The following is an 18,993-nucleotide window of genomic DNA, read 5'->3' as shown; positions in this document are numbered from 1 at the left end:
TTCTAGTTGGCAGAGTTTTTTGTTTGTTTTTATTTTTTATTTTATTTTTTTAAAATATATCTTTATTGATTTCAGAGAGAGGAAGGGAGAGGGAGAGAGAGATAGAAACACCAATGATGAGAGAGTCATTGATCAGCTGTAGCCTGCAACCCGGGCATGTGCCCTGACCGGGAATTGAACCCCAGTCTCTTGGATCCTAGGTCGATGCTCAACCACTGAGCCATGTCTGGCTGGGCTGTTTGTTTTTAAATAGATACCTAATGTTTGTTCATTAGATTGGTTCTGCTTTTCATCAAAGAAATTAGAAATTTATGGGAGGGGGGTTAGGAGGGTGGGTGAAGGTGAAAGGGATTAAGAAGTACAAATGACCAGTTATAAAAATAGCCACAGGGATATAATTACAGCACAGGGAATATAGTCAGTAATATTGTAATAATTATGTACGGTGTAAGACGGGTAATACACTTATGGGGGGTTCACTTTGAATTATATAAATGTCTAACCACTATGCTGTACACCTGAAATTAACATAATATTGTACGTCAACTGTAACGGAAAAATAAAATTTGAAAAATCTAAAAAAAAGGGCCTTAGAATGTTTCATAACTTTAGATTGAGAAATTCCACTTCTAGAAGTTAATCACTTCTGAAAGTAATTGTGAATGTACACAAAAATATTTCACAGTATTGTTTCTAATAGAGAAGAACTAGAAACAACTTAAATTTCCAACAGTACATTTGGTAAAATGCATTATATATTCACCCAATGACATTCTTTGTAGCCATTAAAAATAATGTAGTAGAATATTTAATGACATGGAAAAGTGCTAACAGTATTCTTTGATGAAGAAAAAAAAGTTTACAAAACTGTTTGTGATTCTCTCATTTAAAAAAATTAGAACAATTTTGGAAAAACAAATATTGACATTTTAAAGGGTTATTTGTGGATGGTGAAATTACAAGTAATTATTTTTTGTGTGCGTGCATCTTATCTGGATTTTCTAAGTTTCTACAATGCAAATGAATATTTCCATGACATTAGAACTACGTTAAAATTTATTACATAAAAAAGAACAATTCGTTGAGAAAGTGTTTAGTATAGAACTTTCTTCTTCTTACTGCCCTTTCCCTCAGGAGGACCTCAGGAGAGGCAGGAATTCCCCAAGGCCTCCTCCTGTTGGGAGCACTGCTGGAGGCCTGTGGTCTGCCTCTTGGTCTGCGGAATCAAGCTTTGGGGAAACTACAAAGTAACCCAAAGTTTGGGAAGGAGAAGAAATGGCAATTGGAAGATTTTATAGAGTCTGAGCAAGAAACTCCTTCAGAGAGGATCTAGTTTCTCCGCCCACGTTTTCCTCAAACAGAAGCTAAGGCCGACTTTCAGGGCTTGTCCAAGGCCACACAGCAGACTTTAATGACTAGGTGAGGCCTTGAATCCACGGCCTTTCCGCCCCGTGGTGTTTCTGTAAAGCGCGGATTTCGACCGGGCCTTCTCCTACCTTAATGTGCACAGGGAACAGCGGGGGTCTTGTTGAAATGCAGATTTTGATCCCTGGGGTCAGGCGTAGGCCTGAGAGCCCGCATTTCTAACCCGCGCTTAGGCGGTGCAGGCGGCGTGGGCTTCGGGATCAGTGTTGCGGTGCAGCAGCGGGGTACCTAGTGGCGACGAGCACAGATTGGGGAGCCGGGCTGCCGGTTCCCAATCCCGCCTCTGCCGAAGACTAATGATTGTTAGTGCGCTTCGGTTTCCTTATCTGCAAAATAAGAATACCTAACTCGCTACGTTTTAGGATTTAGCAAGTTCCTGCCCGTTAAGTGCTTAGAACAGTGTTCGCTAAGAACCAGTTCCCAGTTTTTGCATTCCCCGGAGCAAGCGGTGGGCGAAGCGGGGTCGGACCAATGAATGAATAATCTTCGCAGAAAAGTTCTTTCCTGGGAGACTAATGTCAGAGAAGCAAAACGGGAGGGCTCGTAGGTGGGGAGGGGGCCACCTCCTAGAAAGCTCTCCCCGCCGGGTGGTCAGAAGGGAGCGGGGCGACCGGAAGCCCGCTGGCCCGCGCCCGCCGACCAATGCGGCCGCTGCGGGGGAGGGGGCCGCCCGCCAGCCCTTTCCGACTGGGGCGCCAGCGGCCCGCCCCTCGGAGCGTGTGACGTGAGAGCATTCCACGGTTGCTACATCGTCGCGAGGGGCGGGGCGCCTGTCAGGGAAGCGGCTCGCGCGCCGGCGCAGGCGGGCCGGGGTTCCAGCGCGCTGTGCCAGCACCAGCACCAGCACCAGACCCGCGCCCCGCGCTCTCCGGCCCGCCGCCCGCGTTCTGGCTCGCGAGCCCGCACTCCCATCCTTCCCGTGCGCTGCCCAAGTATGGAGCTGCTTTGCTGTGAGGGCACCCGGCACGCGCCCCGGGCCGGGCCGGATCCGCGGCTGCTGGGGGACCAGCGTGTCCTGCAGAGCTTGCTCCGCCTGGAGGAGCGCTACGTGCCCCGCGCCTCTTACTTCCAGTGCGTGCAGAAGGAGATCAAGCCGCACATGCGGAAGATGCTGGCCTACTGGATGCTGGAGGTATCGCCCGGATGGGTCTCCCCTCCCCCGCCGTCCCTGCGTCCTCGGCTCCGGACATCCCGGGGCCGCCCTATTGGGACATCCTGGTCTCAGCAACAATCAGCAAGATGCTTCGTGGCCCGGACCCCCGGGCCTGGCCTTTCACTCGGCACCCTAGCTGGCTGCCTTCGTGGTGTCCCTTTCCTTTTCCCTTCCTTAACCCCGACTCGGACTGCCAGTGGTTTGGCACCCTAACTAATCGTCTCTTCAGCCGGGAAAGGGGGACAGGGTCCACCTTCTCCCCTCCGGCTTCTCTAGCGTCTCCCGCTCCCCTTCCCCTCCCCGTCTCCTTGGGGGAGCGCGCCTGGAAAACCCTGGGCTCGGCCTCCCCCGCCCCAGAGCCGGTTCCTGTGTGCGTCTCGAGGTTCTGGCGGGGAAGGCGGTGGGGGTGGCGCGCGCGCTGTTCCGGCAGTCAGGGAAATGAAAAGTGCGGGAGGCAGCGGCAGGAGTCTCCTCCCTTCCCTTCGGGTGTGCGCGGTGGGTGCTGGTAACGGGGTAAGGTCCCAGCGCTCTGGCACCGTGGGTGGCTCTTGCCCACCCCCACCCCCCATGGCGGAGGGAAGTTTCGGTGTGGAGTCCTTCCTAAGTAAGGGAGCCTCTGGCGTGCCTCCCTTAGGGGAGGGGAGGAAAGGAGGCAACACTGAGGAAGGGGAGGGGGCGCCGCCTTGGGGAATGCTCATCCTCTGCATTAGTCCTTGTCACTGTAAGCACATTTCCCCCCCCTCCCATTTTCGCTCCCCGTCCCACTCGCTTCAGCGCCCCCCTTTCACCTTAAGTGCTGCTGCGCTTCCCACGCCCCTGCCCAGAAGTGACTGTGTGTCCTTCCCCCAGGTGTGTGAGGAGCAGCGCTGTGAGGAGGAAGTCTTCCCCCTGGCCATGAACTACCTTGATCGCTACCTGTCCTGTGTCCCCACCCTCAAGGCGCAGTTGCAGCTCCTGGGTGCGGTCTGCCTGCTGCTAGCCTCCAAGCTGCGCGAGACTACTCCCTTGACCATGGAGAAATTGTGCATCTACACCGATCACGCTGTCTCTCCCCGCCAGATGCGAGTGCGTGCATAATTCCCCCACCCCCCAACATACCGCCTCCTCACCGGGAACGGGAAAGCTAAGACCTCAGAGGCTTTCTGCCGCCTGGGAGGGCTCAGGGCCGCAGAGGCTATATATTTGGACAAAAGATGAGCAATGTTTTGTGATGGTTAGAGTAGCCCCAGCCCAGACTTTAGCAGCCGGCATGAACTAACTCCCCTTCTGACCTCCAGGGGGTGCCACTCCTCTTGGTCTTTCCCCCAGATAGCAACAAGTCAAACTGCATGTCTACACTCACTAGTACTTTGCCTCTGGGTTTACACAACCATCATGAGTTATTTATTGGCAGCAGCAGGACAAGCCTGCACACCCCCACTGGAGTGGAGGAGTGGAATGTGCTTCTTGTGGGGGAGGGGGGCTGCTTTGGGTGAGTCTTTATCCCAGTGTGGACTTTGTGATTGAAAAGCCTCCCAGAGCAGATTAAAGCCCAGCCCTGATTGCTCTAAGGAAGGGCCCAAGGAGTTTCATCCCACCTTCTTTCCTTCCTCTTATATCCCAGAAGACACAGCTCCTTCCTAATCCTCATTCTGAGGAACTTGAGCAGCTGCTTCAGGCCTGGTGGAATCATCTCTCCCTTTCCCCCTTAGCCAAAGGCCAGAGCTGAGGGACTGACAGGGAGCCGAGCTGCAGCTGCTTCCGATGTGATAATGATGCCCCCTCCCCTGGCCCGCCCGCTCTGACCAAGGTCTTTCATAACCCTGTGGGGAGCTGCTGTCACTCCTGTGGTTTGGGAAGTGGCTCCCTGGGCCTCTTGCTGGGAACTTGCGCTGGGTTCCTCCGAGGCATGGCAGGAAAGTCACCGCTTTTCCCCCAAAGCCTGGAGAGGAGGTCGGGGAGCTGCTTGGATCTGGAAGAGGTTATTTGGGGCATACAGATCATCTCCTGGGGGGCCTGGGGGAGAGAGTGGGTGAGCAGGCACCTTCCTCAACCTTGCTCTACACTGCCAAGTCTTTGCCTGACCCTGAGAGGAGTCTCTGGGCCCCATCTCCCGGGGAGGAGGGCAGCATGCAGGCTGCTGTGATTGGCTGGCCAGGAAGCCAGGGTACTGGGGCCCCCGACTGCTGCTTGTCCAGGAACAGGATTCCTCTTCCTGCCAAGTAGCTCTCAGAGATGGGAGTAGGAGGCCAGAGTTGGGAATCTGGGAGGCCCCACAGCTCTTTGTGATGAATCTGGTAGTTTTTGGCAAGTCTGAAGGTGAAGCTGGTTTCCAGGGCCAGCGGGAAAGATGTTTTTGGAGGGGTTTGGGCTGGAAAGTAAAAGGGGGACTTCCTTTTTTGTGAAAAGATTGGGATGGCTTGTGTGCCTTTGTGTGAGGGAAGTTTTTCAGAACAGGCAAAAAGTACTCTTTTCCCCCCACTCCTTCTGCCTGAGCTGGGGGTGGAGCATGCAGATGGCTTCCTAGAAGGTCAGAGTTGGAAGGGACCTCAGAGAACTCATCAGTCCAAATCCTTGGGAAGCAGGCAAGGCTGAGGCCCAGAGGAGGAGGAAGGGGTCCTGCCTCAGCACTGAAGCAGTTGAGAATCTGGGTTTTCTGGCCAGTCCAGCTGGCCTTAAAGGCTGGGGATATGATGGAAGCCGCCAGCCATGGCAGCCAATCCCCTCCCCACCCCCCCGGGGTATGTTCTCTGCAAGACTAGGGCTGAGATTTTCAGGGGTTACCTGGATACAGGGTAGGGTGCCACCTTCCCTCACACAGGACCCCATGCCTCCCCATAGGGTGAGCCCCATTCCATACTGCTTTCCAGATGTTTCCTTGGAGGCTAGGTGCTTTCTGTTCACTTCTGAGTTAGGAGTTTAGCCACTGGGATGAGCACCAGGAGCAGAATGCTAGCTTCTTGCCCAACTTCTGGCTCCAGGCCAGGCTGTTTTCAGTGGCGCCCTGTGGGGGGCTGACTTGGGAGGATGACACCTAGGTGGGGGCAGGGAAGAGGTTGGGTGGGGTTGCCATTTCTGCCTCAGTAAGGGGTCAAACCCATGAGTTCCTTCCTGCGATAAAACAATGAAGAAATCCTCATGTGTGTGCAACTCAGAAATGGGGTCAGGGCTGGGAACCCCAGACGAGTGGATTCTGGGGTGGGGCTCTCAGCCTCCCTTTGGGACCTAGTAGGGGTATGCAGGCTTGGGCAGGGGGAGATAGGGTTTGTTCCCTCAGGGATCATTCAGACCCATCCTGTTTGGCTTGGCTTCTACATCTGAGACTCAAATGGCACTAGGCACTATGGGTTCCAGCTAAAGGGAGTGGAGTGGGGTGTTGTATCTCAGGACCTAACCCTGATGTCCCACCAAGGGGATGTGGGTTGGGTTGGGCAACCTCTCCGATTGAGGAACCTCAGGGTTGGTTCAGTGGCTGTATCAGAGGTTGGGTGGCCTCCTGCTCACTCCAGTTTCTTCAAGAGGTATAGGCTTGGCTGGGATGCAGAGTTGGGGGAGAGGTTAGTGGTGATTTCCCCTTTTACAAATCCTTGGGATTATGGAGAATCTGCTTTACCCCAGAGGAGCCTCAAGTTCATAGAGATGCTGATGGTATTTGTTGCTGCAGTCTTTCATTTCAACCCTGGCTGGAGAAGTGCTCAGAGTCCTGGATCAAGTCAGGAGGCGGCCTGTAGTTTTGGCCCCCAAAAGATAACCAAACAAGATTAAAAGACGATTCGTGTATAGCATGTAGTCTGGCACCTAGTCAATAATGAATAGATGCTCAAAGGGAATGTCCCCAGCTCTTGCCTGCCCTGGACTCCCCATTCCACAGTGTCAGTCCCTAAACCCAGAGGCAGAACTGGGGTCTTGACCTTTAATTTGATGGGCTTCCTCCTGCTTTATTCCCCTTCCCTTCTTCAGTCACTGACCTTACCTCTTCTCCAACCTCCAGGACTGGGAGGTGCTGGTCCTGGGGAAGCTCAAGTGGGACCTGGCTGCCGTGATTGCCCATGATTTCCTGGCCCTCATCCTGCACCGGCTCTCTCTGCCCAGTGATCGACAGGCCTTGGTCAAAAAACATGCTCAGACCTTTTTGGCTCTCTGTGCTACAGGTAATATGTCTAGGCACATTTTTGCCAAATCAAGAAAATCAACTAAGGGTAGCTAACAGATTCTGGTTTATATGCCTTTCAAAATTTGTGGAAGTTACTGCCCCTCTGAGCCCCCATTTCAATACAGAAGAGATGCAGAGCACAATCGGAGCTGTATGGGATCTTAGAGACCCCCAGTACATATGTAGGTGGGGACTCAGGGCTTAGAGAGACGTCACTTCCCAAGGTTTCATGGTGATTAAGTTGGGAGTAGAACCCAGGTCTCTTGACTCTTTTGTTCCCACACCAGGGAGACTCATTCACTCCCTGGTTCCTGGCTAGGGTCACTTAAGGACTACCCTGGACCTGGCCTGCAGGTCTGCTTTTCACCCTGACCCCCTAGGAGAGGACCCTTCCTAGCTTGTTTTCTTGCCCATCTGACACTACTCACTGCTGGCATTTTCCAATATGCCCGCGTGCTGTCTGGCACTTTCTGAGGAACAGGAAGTCCACCCTGGCTGTCATTCTTGATGTTCTCCTTGCCTTAGGGTTCCCTCTTTCTCTTCCCAAGATTACACCTTTGCCATGTACCCACCGTCCATGATCGCCACAGGCAGCATTGGGGCTGCAGTGCAAGGCCTGGGTGCCTGGTCCGCATCTGGAGATGAACTTACGGAGCTGCTGGCAGGGATCACAGGCACTGAAGTGGTGAGTAGCTGCCTGTCAATTCATGAAGCACCACTATTCCCTGAGCCTCCAGTAGAGGGAGGCGTCCATCTCCAACCTGTTCTTCACTCCCCGTTTCATGTGCCCTGCCCTTGGGGCTTCTGTGGCCTTTTGTCTCTTGCCTTGTCTGGAGAAGAGCAATTGGTCTTGGGTGGGTTTAAGTGTACCGTCCCTTGGTGCCCTTTTCTGCCAAATGGTGTGCAGGAGTGGGGGGGGGGGTTGGTGTCAGATGCAGGGCTGCTCTCACACCCTCTTGCCACATCCTCTTGCCAGTTTCTGAGAATTGAAGGCTGATTCCTGGGGCTGGGCTGTGGCCTAACCTCCCCAGACTTCCCTGTGTGCTGGGAGGTGTCTGTCCCCTGCACCTGCTGCCAGATGCTATTGGTGGAGGGAAGTGGACGTTTATCCAAGGGGACCTTCCTCCACTTCACCCAGCAGTCCCTCCTTACTGTTCCCCCTTGTTCCCAGGACTGCCTGCGGGCCTGTCAGGAGCAGATTGAAGCTGCACTCAGGGAGAGCCTCAGGGAAGCTGCCCAGACATCCCCCAGCCCGGCACCAAAAGCCCCCAGAGGCTCCAGCAGCCAGGGGCCCAGCCAGACCAGCACTCCCACAGATGTCACAGCCATCCACCTGTAGCCCGGGAAAGGCCCCCTCCCAGTGGCTACTGACAGCAGAGGGACACTGCCACCCTCCCTCCCTGCCTGCAGGAATGAACCACGTCACATCTGCCACAATTGAAGTCTGAGGGGGCTCCTTCCTATTTGCCCTTCGCTAAACAGAAGGGGGCAGGTCCTACCTATCCCTGCAGTGTGCACTAAGGGGCCCGGCCAGCCATGTCTGGGTGGCTAGCCAGGCCCCTCCTACTCCCTGTCTCTGACCAGCTCAACTCCTCCCCTGGTTCTGGCTAGGGGTGGATAAGGCTGGTCAGACACAAAATTGAAATAGGTAAAGTACATGTACCAGCATTCCTTTTTGAAGCCCCCTATCTCTGGGGCTCTCATGTTCTCAACTGCCAAAATGCCCTGGTGCCTTATAAAGGTGCTGCACCTTCTAGAGTTACTGCATTTGGATTGGGGTCTTTCTGAAGAAATTTCTGGTATTCTGAGGGGACATAGTCTGGACAGCTCTTCTCAACACACTTTGGAGAGCCCTGTATAATCCGTGCTCACAGCTGCATCTAGAGGGAGGGGCCCAGGCCTCTGTCAGAGGTTCAAGCATCAACCAATTCCTCCTCGCTTTGCTTTCCGCTCAGCTTCTCCTGTGATAGAGGGGGTCAGTGCTGAAGGAAGAGGCTGTTTTAATTTATTGTGTTGAATACAACTGTAAGAGGGTGTGGTGGGGCCCACCTACCCCATAAGTGGTGGTAACCCTGGTGGTTGCTGAATCCCTCCCCTCTGCTACTGGCTAGAGGATCTTTGTGACCGAGGAGCTGCTACAGCCTGGGGAGGGGCCAGGCCCTCCTCTCCCTTTGGCCCTCTGCCCCATCCTTCGGTGGGGGAAGAAGCAGGGACGATCTGGAGGTGACCGAACCCCCGTCTGGAGGGATGCAAGCCCTGATGACACAGGTCTTTCCTAAGGCCACAAGGTCCCAGCTGCTGGCCCAGGACCATCATGTTATCTTAATAAAGATTCTGGAATAAAATTGGTCTTAGCTTCTTGGATTGGATGGAGGTGCGGGTAAAAGCCCATTTCTAAACTGCAGGAGATAAAGAGGATAGAAATCAGTTGTCTCAAGCAGGGTCCATCAAGCATTTTCTGTAAAGGACCAGAGAGTAAATATTTTAGGCTTGTGGGCAGTATTGTCTCTGCCCCACATATAGCCAGTTCTACTTTATATTGGAACGTATGAGTCCCTAAACATCACTGCACTCTGCAGAACTGCACAATAAAACCCTCAGGACTTATGTGTGGGCTTAAGGCACAACATGCAAAAACTTACTGAGCAACATGTTTTCTTAAAGAGAATAGCACAGTTTTTACACACTAAGTGGTCAAACACAAATACAATAAATATAGTCCTTTATCATCAAAGACCTGAAGTTTGCTTGTGGAAACAGGTCGGAAGGATGTGGAAGGTGGGTTGTAACACCAGATGTGGGTGTGACTCCCAACTCAAATGGTGGAGGCGCTTGCATTTATGTATCTGGCTTGATTCAGCTGGGTGCAGTTTTCTGATTTTACAGGGTGTTTCTCTAGGACAAAACTGCACATAAATAAATGTGATATTTGCTTTATGATCAAATTGTTCCCAAATATATTAATTGGGTTGGAACAAAGTCACATTTTCAAAGACAAACGAGGGTTCCAGGGTTGTGCTCTGCCGGTGCAGCATGAAAGCAGCCACAGAAAACACGTTAACTAGATGGGAGTGGCTGTGCTCCAATAAAACTATGGACAGTAAAATAATTTTCACTTATCACAAAATACTATTTAAAATTTTTTTCTCCCATCCATTAAAAATTGTAAACACCATTCTTAGTTCATGGGTGTATGACCCTAGTTTGCCAACTTCCACTCTAAAGCTCTCATTATCCAAGAAAGTTAGAAAGGGAACTTCTCTGGTGGTGACCCAGATCTAATTATTCCTGGGCAAGACCAATATTATTCTAGGATCTATCTGGCCTTTGTATTTCCACTTCCCTCTAGGGGCAGGGGTGGGGAATGTCCGGCCCGTGGGCCATATACAGCCTGTGAGATCACTTGGTCTGGCTCTGCCAAGGCAGCCACAGGCAGGACTCGAAATTCAATAAGTCTAGGAGCTTTTTCCATAGCTAATTTTTAAGTTGATAATTTTGTATGGCCTGAGAATGTTGTCATAAATACCCAAATGGCCCTTGGCAGGTAAAAAAAGTTCCCCACCCCTGCTCCAGGGGCTTTCTCCTCTAGCGCTTCCATCCACAGCTGAGACCATCTTCTGAATAACCTCCTGATTCCTGCCATTCTCCCAAAGTAGCCTGTATTGGGGAAGGCAGAGACTGTGCCCCCTAGGGGCTAACACGGGGTACAGCCTGGAGAAAGAAGCTGCACAAACTGGGTGAGAACCCATTCCTAGACAGGAATAGGGAAGAGTGAGCCCTACTTCCAGATAGAGAGGGAAAACGGAGATCTGTACTGACCATATCAGAACGCAGAACTTAATAAATACCCTCCTTTTTATCTGCATCCCAGTGACTTGACACAATAGCCTGAAAGTACTTACTCCAAGCCCCAGCAGGGGAGAGGGAATGCTGGGGCACGGAATTTCAAACAGGTTCCAGAACTGAGCAGGAACAATGGCCTAGAAGGGAAGGGGGAGCCAGCCAGACCCTCAGTCCTCCCTGTCAGGTACCGAGGAGTCACAGATGCCCATGAACTCTCATTGCCCAGGTTTGGGTCTTCAGCTATAAAGGCTCAGTGTCACCTTAACAGGGATCCTGGTGTCCTCCCACACCCCTCAGACCAGGATGAGTGGCTGTTTCCTCAGTCCATGGTGATGGGAACATCTTCCACATCTCGGGGTACTGCGCTCTGAAGCTCACGCCTGATCTCGGGGGACACTTGTGGATGGGGCTGCAGCCGGAGCAGTTCCAGGAGGGCCTCTTTCTGCTCTGTGGACAGGTCTGCCTTATAGCGCTGGACCAAAGTCAGGAGGCACTGGTGCCAGAGCACGGGCAGCTGACGCTGCTCCGCCCGGAACCCCAGGAAGTGGAAGACCAGGGCGTCCAGCACCCGGTAGGGAAGGGCGTACTTCTTGTCCAGCAGCAGGCGCAGGAAGATGCTGCTGGCTCCGCTGTATTCCATCTCGGCAATTTTCAGCATGGCCGCGCTGGTGCAAAGGGGGTAGGTTAGTGGTGGGAAGTGTTGGGGGAGAAGTTCTACCTCGCCCTGTGTTCCCCTCTTCTCCTCTGCTGGCCTCTACACTGTGTATGCCTAAGAGGGTCACCTCAGGCTTTCTCACCTACGCAGTCTTGACCTCCTCCCTGCACTCCAGTTACCACCTCTATGCCGATTTATTCCAAATCCCTATCTCCGGCTCAGAATGCTTGTCTCAGTCAGTATCCAACTGGAATATGTTCAAATATCAACATCTCCACCCCAACCTATTTCCTCCCCATGTTCCCTATTCATTCCACTATTTAGCTGAGCACCTACCACGTGCCAGGCACTGGGACCCTGTTCTTGTGGAATTTACGACCTAGTGGACTAATGATATACCTACTGGCTTAAACAAACCGCAGATCCAAGGCTATTCTTAGCTCCTTCTCCACTCTGTCCCCGCACCAACTTTCCTAGTCCTGGTGACTCCACGGGCCAGTTGTCCTCCTTCCCCACCAACACTACCTGGAGTGCAGCACAGGGATGGAGCATTTAGTGATGATGCTACCCACAATGATGGCTTCCCGGAGGGTACAGGTGCCCGACTCACACAGTGGGATCAGTATCCCTGGGGAGGGTGAGAGAGGAAGTCACTTTGAGCCCAGAGTGAGAGAAAGGATGCATAGCAGAAAGCACCCCCACCTACCACAGAGACAGCTGTCCCCCAAGTCATGCTTACTGCTTTCACCTGCTGGAGCTCCAGCCCCTCCCCTTACTTTTTTTTTTTTTTTTTTTAAATAAAACATTTAAATTGCCTACATGCCTTTTATTTTATTTATCTTAGAGGAAGGGGGAGAGAAAGCATCAACTGGTTGTCTCCCACGTGTACCCCTAACAGTAATCGGACCTGAAACCTGGGTATGTACCCTGACAGATAGAGAATCGAACTCGCCAGCTTTTGGCGTACGGGCCAATGCTCCAGCCAAATGAGCCACAATGGCCAGGGCCCCTCCATTTCTTAACCGCCTCTGGGCTCTCACCTTTAAACCAGGCCCCGGGCTTGAACAAGGCCTTCCTGAGTGCCATGTAGAGGTGGAAATTGAGTCGTTTGTATTCTGCAATGTCATCTCGTACCCGGGGGAGCAGGACAAGGTTGTAGAAACGCTGGGCCATACGTTCCTTCAGGTTAGAGGCGAAAATCCTAGTTTTTTGGGGGGTAGCAGGGAGATCCCAGGTCACCTGATAGTCTGGAGCTGGCCCTTAAATATCACTGTGGATGGTGCATGCAAGAGATATGTGAGCTGTGTGCATGCAACACCCAAGTCAGATTGGAGGGAACCGGAGGGGCTATAAGATATATCCAAACAGGTGAACACTGAGAGAGTCAGAGTGCTCTCAAACCAATGCTATCCGCTATTCACCTTCCTCTCCCCACCAAGGGTCTTCTCTACCCTACTCTTCCAGGGATCTGAGCACGCATGGGGAGCCACAGACTTCTGAAGCCAGTCTGACACACCAAGGTGGTAGCCCAGTAATTATAAGCCTCTTCCCTAGAAACTCATCATAGGAGATTCTCAATAAGGTGTTGGTCCCAAAACATGAAACAGGAAAAGCTGGGAAAATCATGATACAAAGAAGCACAAAAGAGCTCTGGGGCAAAGGTCGGGCAAGCCTGTACCTCCCACGCCCCCAGCCCTTACCTACAGACCTAAGGTGACTCTAACTCCCATCTACTACTCTACCTTGTGGCTTGGTACATGGCAGCAGCAGTCCAGGCCTCGGGCTCTGTGACGTAGAGGATCTGCTCCCAGTTGGAGAGGGCAGGGATGATCTTAAAAGCCTTGGGCAGCTTCCCACTGCGGTACTTGGACAACACCTGGGGATGAGGGAGTAAAACCATTTGCTGTTACATCTACTGCTTGCTGGGTGCCAGGTACTTGTCCCGGGGCTTTTCATATATTCACTCACCGAACCCTCACAACCACCATATAAGGAGGTGCTATTATCACTCTCATTTTCCAGATGGGGAAACCTAGACCAGAGAATTAAGAAACTTACCCTTGGCCACCAAGTCACTGAATGGCATAGCAGGACTCTGAACCCATGCACTCTGACTTTAGACTGTTCTCGGCCACAGGCCTTCTGTGTATGAGGTGTGGGCACCCAAAACCTTAGGTGGGAGCTCACAGCCCCTGTGAGGGTATTCCAGCTCTTACCTCCCGGACCCCTCTGTAGACTTCCAGGACTCGGGGGTCCAGCTGTGGCATAGGGAAGCCTGTCACCTCAGACATGACCGTCTCAACTTCCGTCTGCTTCTCAGTCAGCTTCTCCATGATGATGTCAGCCAGGGTGCGTCTAAGAGTAGAGGAGGTCAGAGGGGAGGGTGAGGAAGGGGTGGGAGTGCTGTGGTCACAGTCCGGGAAGCTCTAGACTCCACACACAGTCCCTTGTGAGCTCTAATAAACCTGTGATCTTGCTGGGATGTGTGACCTCAGTTCCCTTCTGGGCCTGACCACCCACCATGGAATCGCTGTAGTCCAAGTCATTCAACTTAGGACAAAGCAGACAGTTATGTGGAGGTCAAGAACCTGGACTCTTGGGTTAAAAGCCTGGCTTTTCCACTCCCTGTATAACCTCGGGCATACCATTTTGCCTCTCTATGCCTCAGTTTCCTCATCTGTAAAACGGGTAATAACTGTACCCACCTCATAAAGTTAACGTCAGGATTAACTGAACTAATGCATGTATGTTACTTGGAACTATCAGTACATAGCAAATGTGTAATGTGTTGCCTATTCCAGACACATCCCTCATATTCTAAAGCCTTCCAATTACAAAATCCTAGTCTGACTTGAGAATGCTAGACTCATCTCAGTTATATACCAAGATTTCAAGTAGTTAACAACATTTGGAAAAACACCAGGGCACAAACTTTCCACCGTTTTAATTTATTAAAATTTATGGAAGTATTTCTAAGATTAATAATATTTTTCCCAACCTCATTAAACAGTATATCAAACAATTTTATTGTGGTGATTCAGAATTCTCATTACACTGGGCTCTGGTATAAGAATGGTATCTTCAGAGGCTGCTAACGTATATTTAAAACAACTCCTGTTTTCTGAGGGTCTTCTCCAGGCCAGGGACCAAGTATAGGACTTCTCAGATGTTATCTTATGTAATCCATTAAACACCTATATGAGGTGTTACTCCTCTTTTTCAATATGGGCACTGATGCTCAGACAGGTTAATAACTCACCCAAGGTCTCAGAGGTCTCCAGTGGGGGGGAAGAGTCAAACCCTGGTTGTCCAGCTTCTAACCTTCAGCTGTTTTACAGCACACTATACCGTGCCGCCAAACTAAATGAGCTCTGACTGCTGAACTCATGTGGGTCTAAGGCCTGCTAAAGAGTAAAGATGCCAGCTGTCATTTCTCAAGACTATCAAGAGTCACTGTTTCTAGTAGCTTTACTCTTCTATTTACTACAAGCTGGAAAACCATTCTGCGAAGCTTGTCAGGATGGTCTAAAAGGAGTTATAAGGCACTGAGAGGCTCTCTGGTGGGACAAGCACACAAGTCCAAGTACACACTTCATTCAGCCTTCCTGTCTTTTCACAGTATTATTAGCAATGAGAGATGTATTAACCCAAAATATTCTGAAGAACCAAAAACAATGTCATGTCAATATCACAGGGTCAGAATGAACTGGTTGATGGCCCTTATCCTAAATTTCCTTCCCCTGGGCCAAAATCCACGTTTAGGAATTTGACTACCAGAGTTTAAATGCCTGCATCTTTTGGAGCTAGCATTTTTATAGAGGGGAATAAATTAGTAGTTTTAACTGGGGATGAATCTGCCCCCTAGGGGACATCTGGTAATGCCCAAGATATTTTTGGTTACCACAACTGTGGGGAAAGTCACTACTGGTATCTAGTGGGTAGAGGTCAGGGATGCTGCTAAACATCCTACATTGCACAGGACAGCCTCCGCAAAAAAATTTACCCAGCCCAAAGAGCCAATACTGCTAAGGCTAAAAACCCTGAATAAAATGAAGCGTAGGGTATAAAAGAGATTTGGCCAAGAAAAACTGAGCATGCCAAGACCAAATACAATGGGATACATCTCCCCAGAAACATAAAAAGGTCAGGTAGCTGTTTCCCCAGGTAATCTGAGCAGTTCTAGAACCGGTGGATGGGGGGGGGGGGGGATTTTCAGTCCATGTCATTCTCATTCAGAATGGTCTTCTGAGGATGGGCCAATTTTGTTAAGGTGGTTCCCTACAACTAGAAATACTCAGGCCCTTCCCAAAGGCAGGGAATCAAAACTCTGCCAGGGCATTTGCTTCCCTGTGGGAAGTTGCTACCAGGACCTACTACCCCAAATTCCAGGCCATGCCAGCCCTACCTGGCAGGAGGGTTTTTATTCATGAACATCTCAACGGCACGTTCATCCTCAGGGTCCACGACCACCTCTGCGTGGCAGCCTGCCCCTGTCATTGTGGCAGCCTTCTCCAGGGTGGGCCACTCTTCATCTTCGTCATCTGATCCACCTTGTGGCACTCCTGTACCTGGAAGAGTGGAAAGGCAACGGATGAGAAAGGCAAGCAGTAGGCGAGGGATTTAGAGGTCAGTTTAATTTTAACCACCACCTATAGATGCAGAACATAGTATAAGCCTCACTATGTTCTACATCTAAATATATGGCACCACATCCAGCCAATGCTAAGCCAGAACCTGGGAGGCAGGCCAGCCTCATCCCCAACACCCAATTAATTACTAAGTCCTCTTCAATTTGATCTGATACAATTTCTTTCAAATCCTTCACAGCTCTGTCTAAGCCTAGATCAGCATCATCTCTTGCCTGGATTAAATAATCCCCTAACTGGTCTCCATATTCTCCAAGTTTCCCATTGTCTTTATGACAGCTCTAAATCCTGTGCACAGCCTCCAAGTCTTTTGCAGATTTGGTTCCTACCCACCTCACCGTTATTGATTAACCCATTCATTCAGCAAACACTGAGTGCCTACTATATGTGAGACACTGTTCTGGGTGCTGGAAATATATTCGTGAACAAGAGAAACAAAGCCTTTTGCCCTTACATTCTAGTGGGGGAAGACAGACAATAAATATAACGCATAACAGGTTAAACAACAAGTGCTATGAAAAAAATCAATAGGGCAGAGTAGAGAGGTTGGGATTGTGCAGACAGGGGTGGGGGTGTTGCAATTTTTACTGAAGTGGTCAGGGAAGGTGTGTGGTATGTGAGAACATGGGCCCTTTCCCAAGCTCCAACCCCCCCCCCCCCCATCCTGTGGGAATATGATGAAGGCCATCTGTAAGCAGACTGTGGGACCAATCTCGGGAGCCTGGCCAGCTCCTCGATCAAAAAACAGCCAAACAGAAACTGTTCTCAGATGTGAGCCTGGATTGTAAGCTACTAGTGTCTTGATCTCACAGAGATTGCATGCAAGCACGCCCACCAATGTATGCCCTGTTTGCCTTGTATTCTGTACTCTATTTAACTCTGTGCTGGGAAAGCCTGTTTCGGAAAACTTCACTGGATGGCTGCCACCAGTGTGCACGTAAGCCCTAACGAGCCCACGTCTTTCACATCAAGACATCTGGATTACTGACAAGCAATATGCTGAAGTTTTCTTGGACCATGGGTCTTTGCATAACAGAAGGCCTCTCCGAGAAGGTGAAGAACTGAGGGAGTGTGCCTACAGGTGTGTGAGGACAAAAGGAGCAACCAGGGCGGAGGACCTAACTTGCCATGTTTAAGCCTATATGGGTGGAGCTGGGAAAAGTACAAGTCGAACTGGCAATGGGAGATCATACGGGGCTTTGCAAACCACTGTAACTGTTTAGCTGTTGAGCTGAGAGTGGACTGTAGGGGGTATGGGATACGAATGAGGCAGCTACTGTAATAATCCAGGTTAGATTGTGGTGTCTTGAAGAGAATGGTGTTTCAAAGTGGTGAGAAGTGATCTGATTCTGGATATATTCTGAAGGTAGTCAACAGGATTTCCCAACAGATTGGATGTGGAATGTGAAAGAGAGGAGTCCAAGGTTTTCACCTTAAGCAAATGAAAGATATCATGTTATTAACTGAAATGAGGAAGATGTTGGAGGGGCAGGTTTGGTGAGAAGGTCTATTTCGGATATGTTAAATTTGAGATGTCTATTAAGACTTCAAACTTGAGGTGCCAAATAGGCAACTTAAGAATCTAGGTTTCCTGGAATAAATGAGAGCTAGAATATAAAGTTAGGAGTGGTCACCAAATAGATGGCACTTAAAACCATGAAACTGATGACAGCACCAGAGAAGTGAGTGAAGAGGTCCAAAGACTGAACCCTGTGACACTTCTGCAAGTGGTTCATGATCAAAGGGGAGCCAGCAAAGGATACCAAGTGGTAAGTAAGTAGTAACACAGGAATGTGATATCTTGGAATGTGACGTACTGCAGCCAGGAAGCCAACGTGGAATTGTGTCAGGACAAAGGAAAGAGACCCGAGAAGTGGATTAAGAGGGTCCACACTCCCACCCCAATAAGAAAATGTTGATCATCTTTTACTTTCTCTCTGTCTTTGGCCCCTAAACAATATTGTTCTTTCTGCTCAGGGCACTCCCCACTTTTTTATAGGTCTCAGCACAAAGGTGATGAAATCTGAGGAGCCTGATCCCCAACCTAATGCTGTTATTACCAGAGAAACTATTATACTTTACCGTGGAATGTATTATTTGTCTATCGTCTAGTCTCTCCTGGGCTAGACTGTAAAATCCTGAAGTCAGGCACCTGTCTACCCTGTTTACTTCCTTATCCAAACCTTCTAAACTCCAAGCACAGTAGGAAGCACTAATAGACATCCTGGAAGTATTCATAGAAAAAAATGGATAAATACTAGGAAAACCTAGTGGTGTGAGCAATCACTTCCCGTTAGAATAACTTCAGGGGTACCTAGAAGAGAAGGCCTAAAACTAACAGTGGGCGTGGAGGGCTCTGACTACCCTAAATCCGCTCCAGGGCTGGGTCTCCCATTCCACTACCTTCGTAAGGGAGTACTATGGACGCTTTTCATTCCAAGCTATTCCCCTGCCCGACACCCGTCCATCCCCTCCTAACCCCCGCCTTCCTCGTACCCATCCCCAACACTCACCCAGCCGCGTGATGCGCTCCCGTGGCGCCGCGGGCCTGTCCCCAGTCCCATGCTCGGCCTCGAGCTCCTCCTGCTGCTGCCGCGCTTGCTGCAAAATCCGCCGGGTCAGCCGCGGCCCTACATACTCTTCTTCCTCCTCTTTGGTTCCACGACCCCGCCGCTTTTCCCGGACCCCTGCCCGCACCGCGTCCCCAGCCAGAATCTGCTCGGCAAGGGGCGCGTGTTTTTCCTGACCCCCGGCCCCGCGGGCGGCCTTGAATTTGGGCATTTTCCTGGGAAATGTTGCCGGGAAGGTCCACACGTGGAGGCGCAGAAGTAGTCCTGAGTGCGCTTGCGCTACGTACTCCTAGTTCCGGACCTGCCACACAGAGGTCACAGCGCTCCCTACCGGTTGGAGGCCAGGCGTGCCATCAGCTCCGCCCCACCTGCGAAGAACTCGCGGTCCTGGAGCTAGACTCCCAAATAAACTCTTTGCATTTAACGTTGGCTTCTCTATAAACTTAGAGGGTTTAGGCCAAGGGTGCTGCAAGCCTGGGAGCAGCAGTCGGGCTGGGACACCAATGAGGGTGTCACCGAGAAGCGGCCTAGACACGCCCCCGTTCCTCGTGGCGCGTCGACTGGGCGCT

The 18,993-nt window shown here is 50.9% G+C and overlaps 2 protein-coding genes across 5 annotated transcripts in view; one reads left to right on the top strand and one right to left on the bottom strand.

The window, feature by feature from the left end:
* The window catches only part of CCND3 (cyclin D3), an 80,289-nt gene extending 70,016 nt beyond the window's left edge, over positions 1-10,273 (top strand). Inside the window, exons 1-6 of one of the 4 annotated variants that reach the window (XM_087817395.1) lie at positions 2,313-2,557; positions 2,855-3,064; positions 3,428-3,643; positions 6,549-6,708; positions 7,259-7,395; positions 7,882-10,273. In XM_087817395.1, coding sequence (XP_087673521.1) covers positions 2,360-2,557; positions 2,855-3,064; positions 3,428-3,643; positions 6,549-6,708; positions 7,259-7,395; positions 7,882-8,049 — 1,089 coding nt within the window. In that variant the 5' untranslated portion in view covers positions 2,313-2,359 and the 3' untranslated portion in view covers positions 8,050-10,273. Of the gene's footprint in view, positions 1-2,312; positions 2,558-2,854; positions 3,065-3,427; positions 3,644-6,548; positions 6,709-7,258; positions 7,396-7,881 lie in introns of those variants that run through there. The other 3 variants (XM_016212776.2, XM_016212778.2, XM_016212777.2) reach the window with 3 other exon arrangements.
* BYSL (bystin like) lies at positions 9,364-18,924 on the bottom strand. The gene is made up of 7 exons (XM_016212864.2): positions 18,368-18,924; positions 15,614-15,776; positions 13,425-13,563; positions 12,951-13,084; positions 12,249-12,409; positions 11,734-11,836; positions 9,364-11,218 (listed from the first exon to the last, which is right to left on the bottom strand). The coding sequence occupies exons 1-7, from the start codon at positions 18,633-18,635 to the stop codon at positions 10,873-10,875; spliced, it is 1,314 nt and encodes a 437-aa protein (XP_016068350.1). The 5' UTR covers positions 18,636-18,924; the 3' UTR covers positions 9,364-10,872.
* Positions 18,925-18,993: the final 69 nt, after the last annotated feature.

This window comes from Miniopterus natalensis, chromosome 5 (assembly GCF_054644295.1).
Source record: "Miniopterus natalensis isolate mMinNat1 chromosome 5, mMinNat1.hap1, whole genome shotgun sequence".
NCBI lineage: Eukaryota > Metazoa > Chordata > Mammalia > Chiroptera > Miniopteridae > Miniopterus > Miniopterus natalensis.
Note: the sequence above shows the minus strand (reverse complement) of the source record. Positions and strands in the feature narration are given on the sequence as shown.

Coding starts and splice junctions, on each gene's coding strand:
- BYSL (XM_016212864.2), bottom strand. CDS start 18,635: ATGCCCAAATTCAAGGCCGCCCGCGGGGCCGGGGGTCAGGAAAAACAC. Junction 13,564..15,613: donor AATAAAAACCCTCCTGCCAG/GTAGGGCTGGCA, acceptor CTCTACTCTTAG/ACGCACCCTGGCTGACATCA. Junction 11,837..12,248: donor GCCCGGGGCCTGGTTTAAAG/GTGAGAGCCCAG, acceptor CACCCTCCCCAG/GGATACTGATCCCACTGTGT.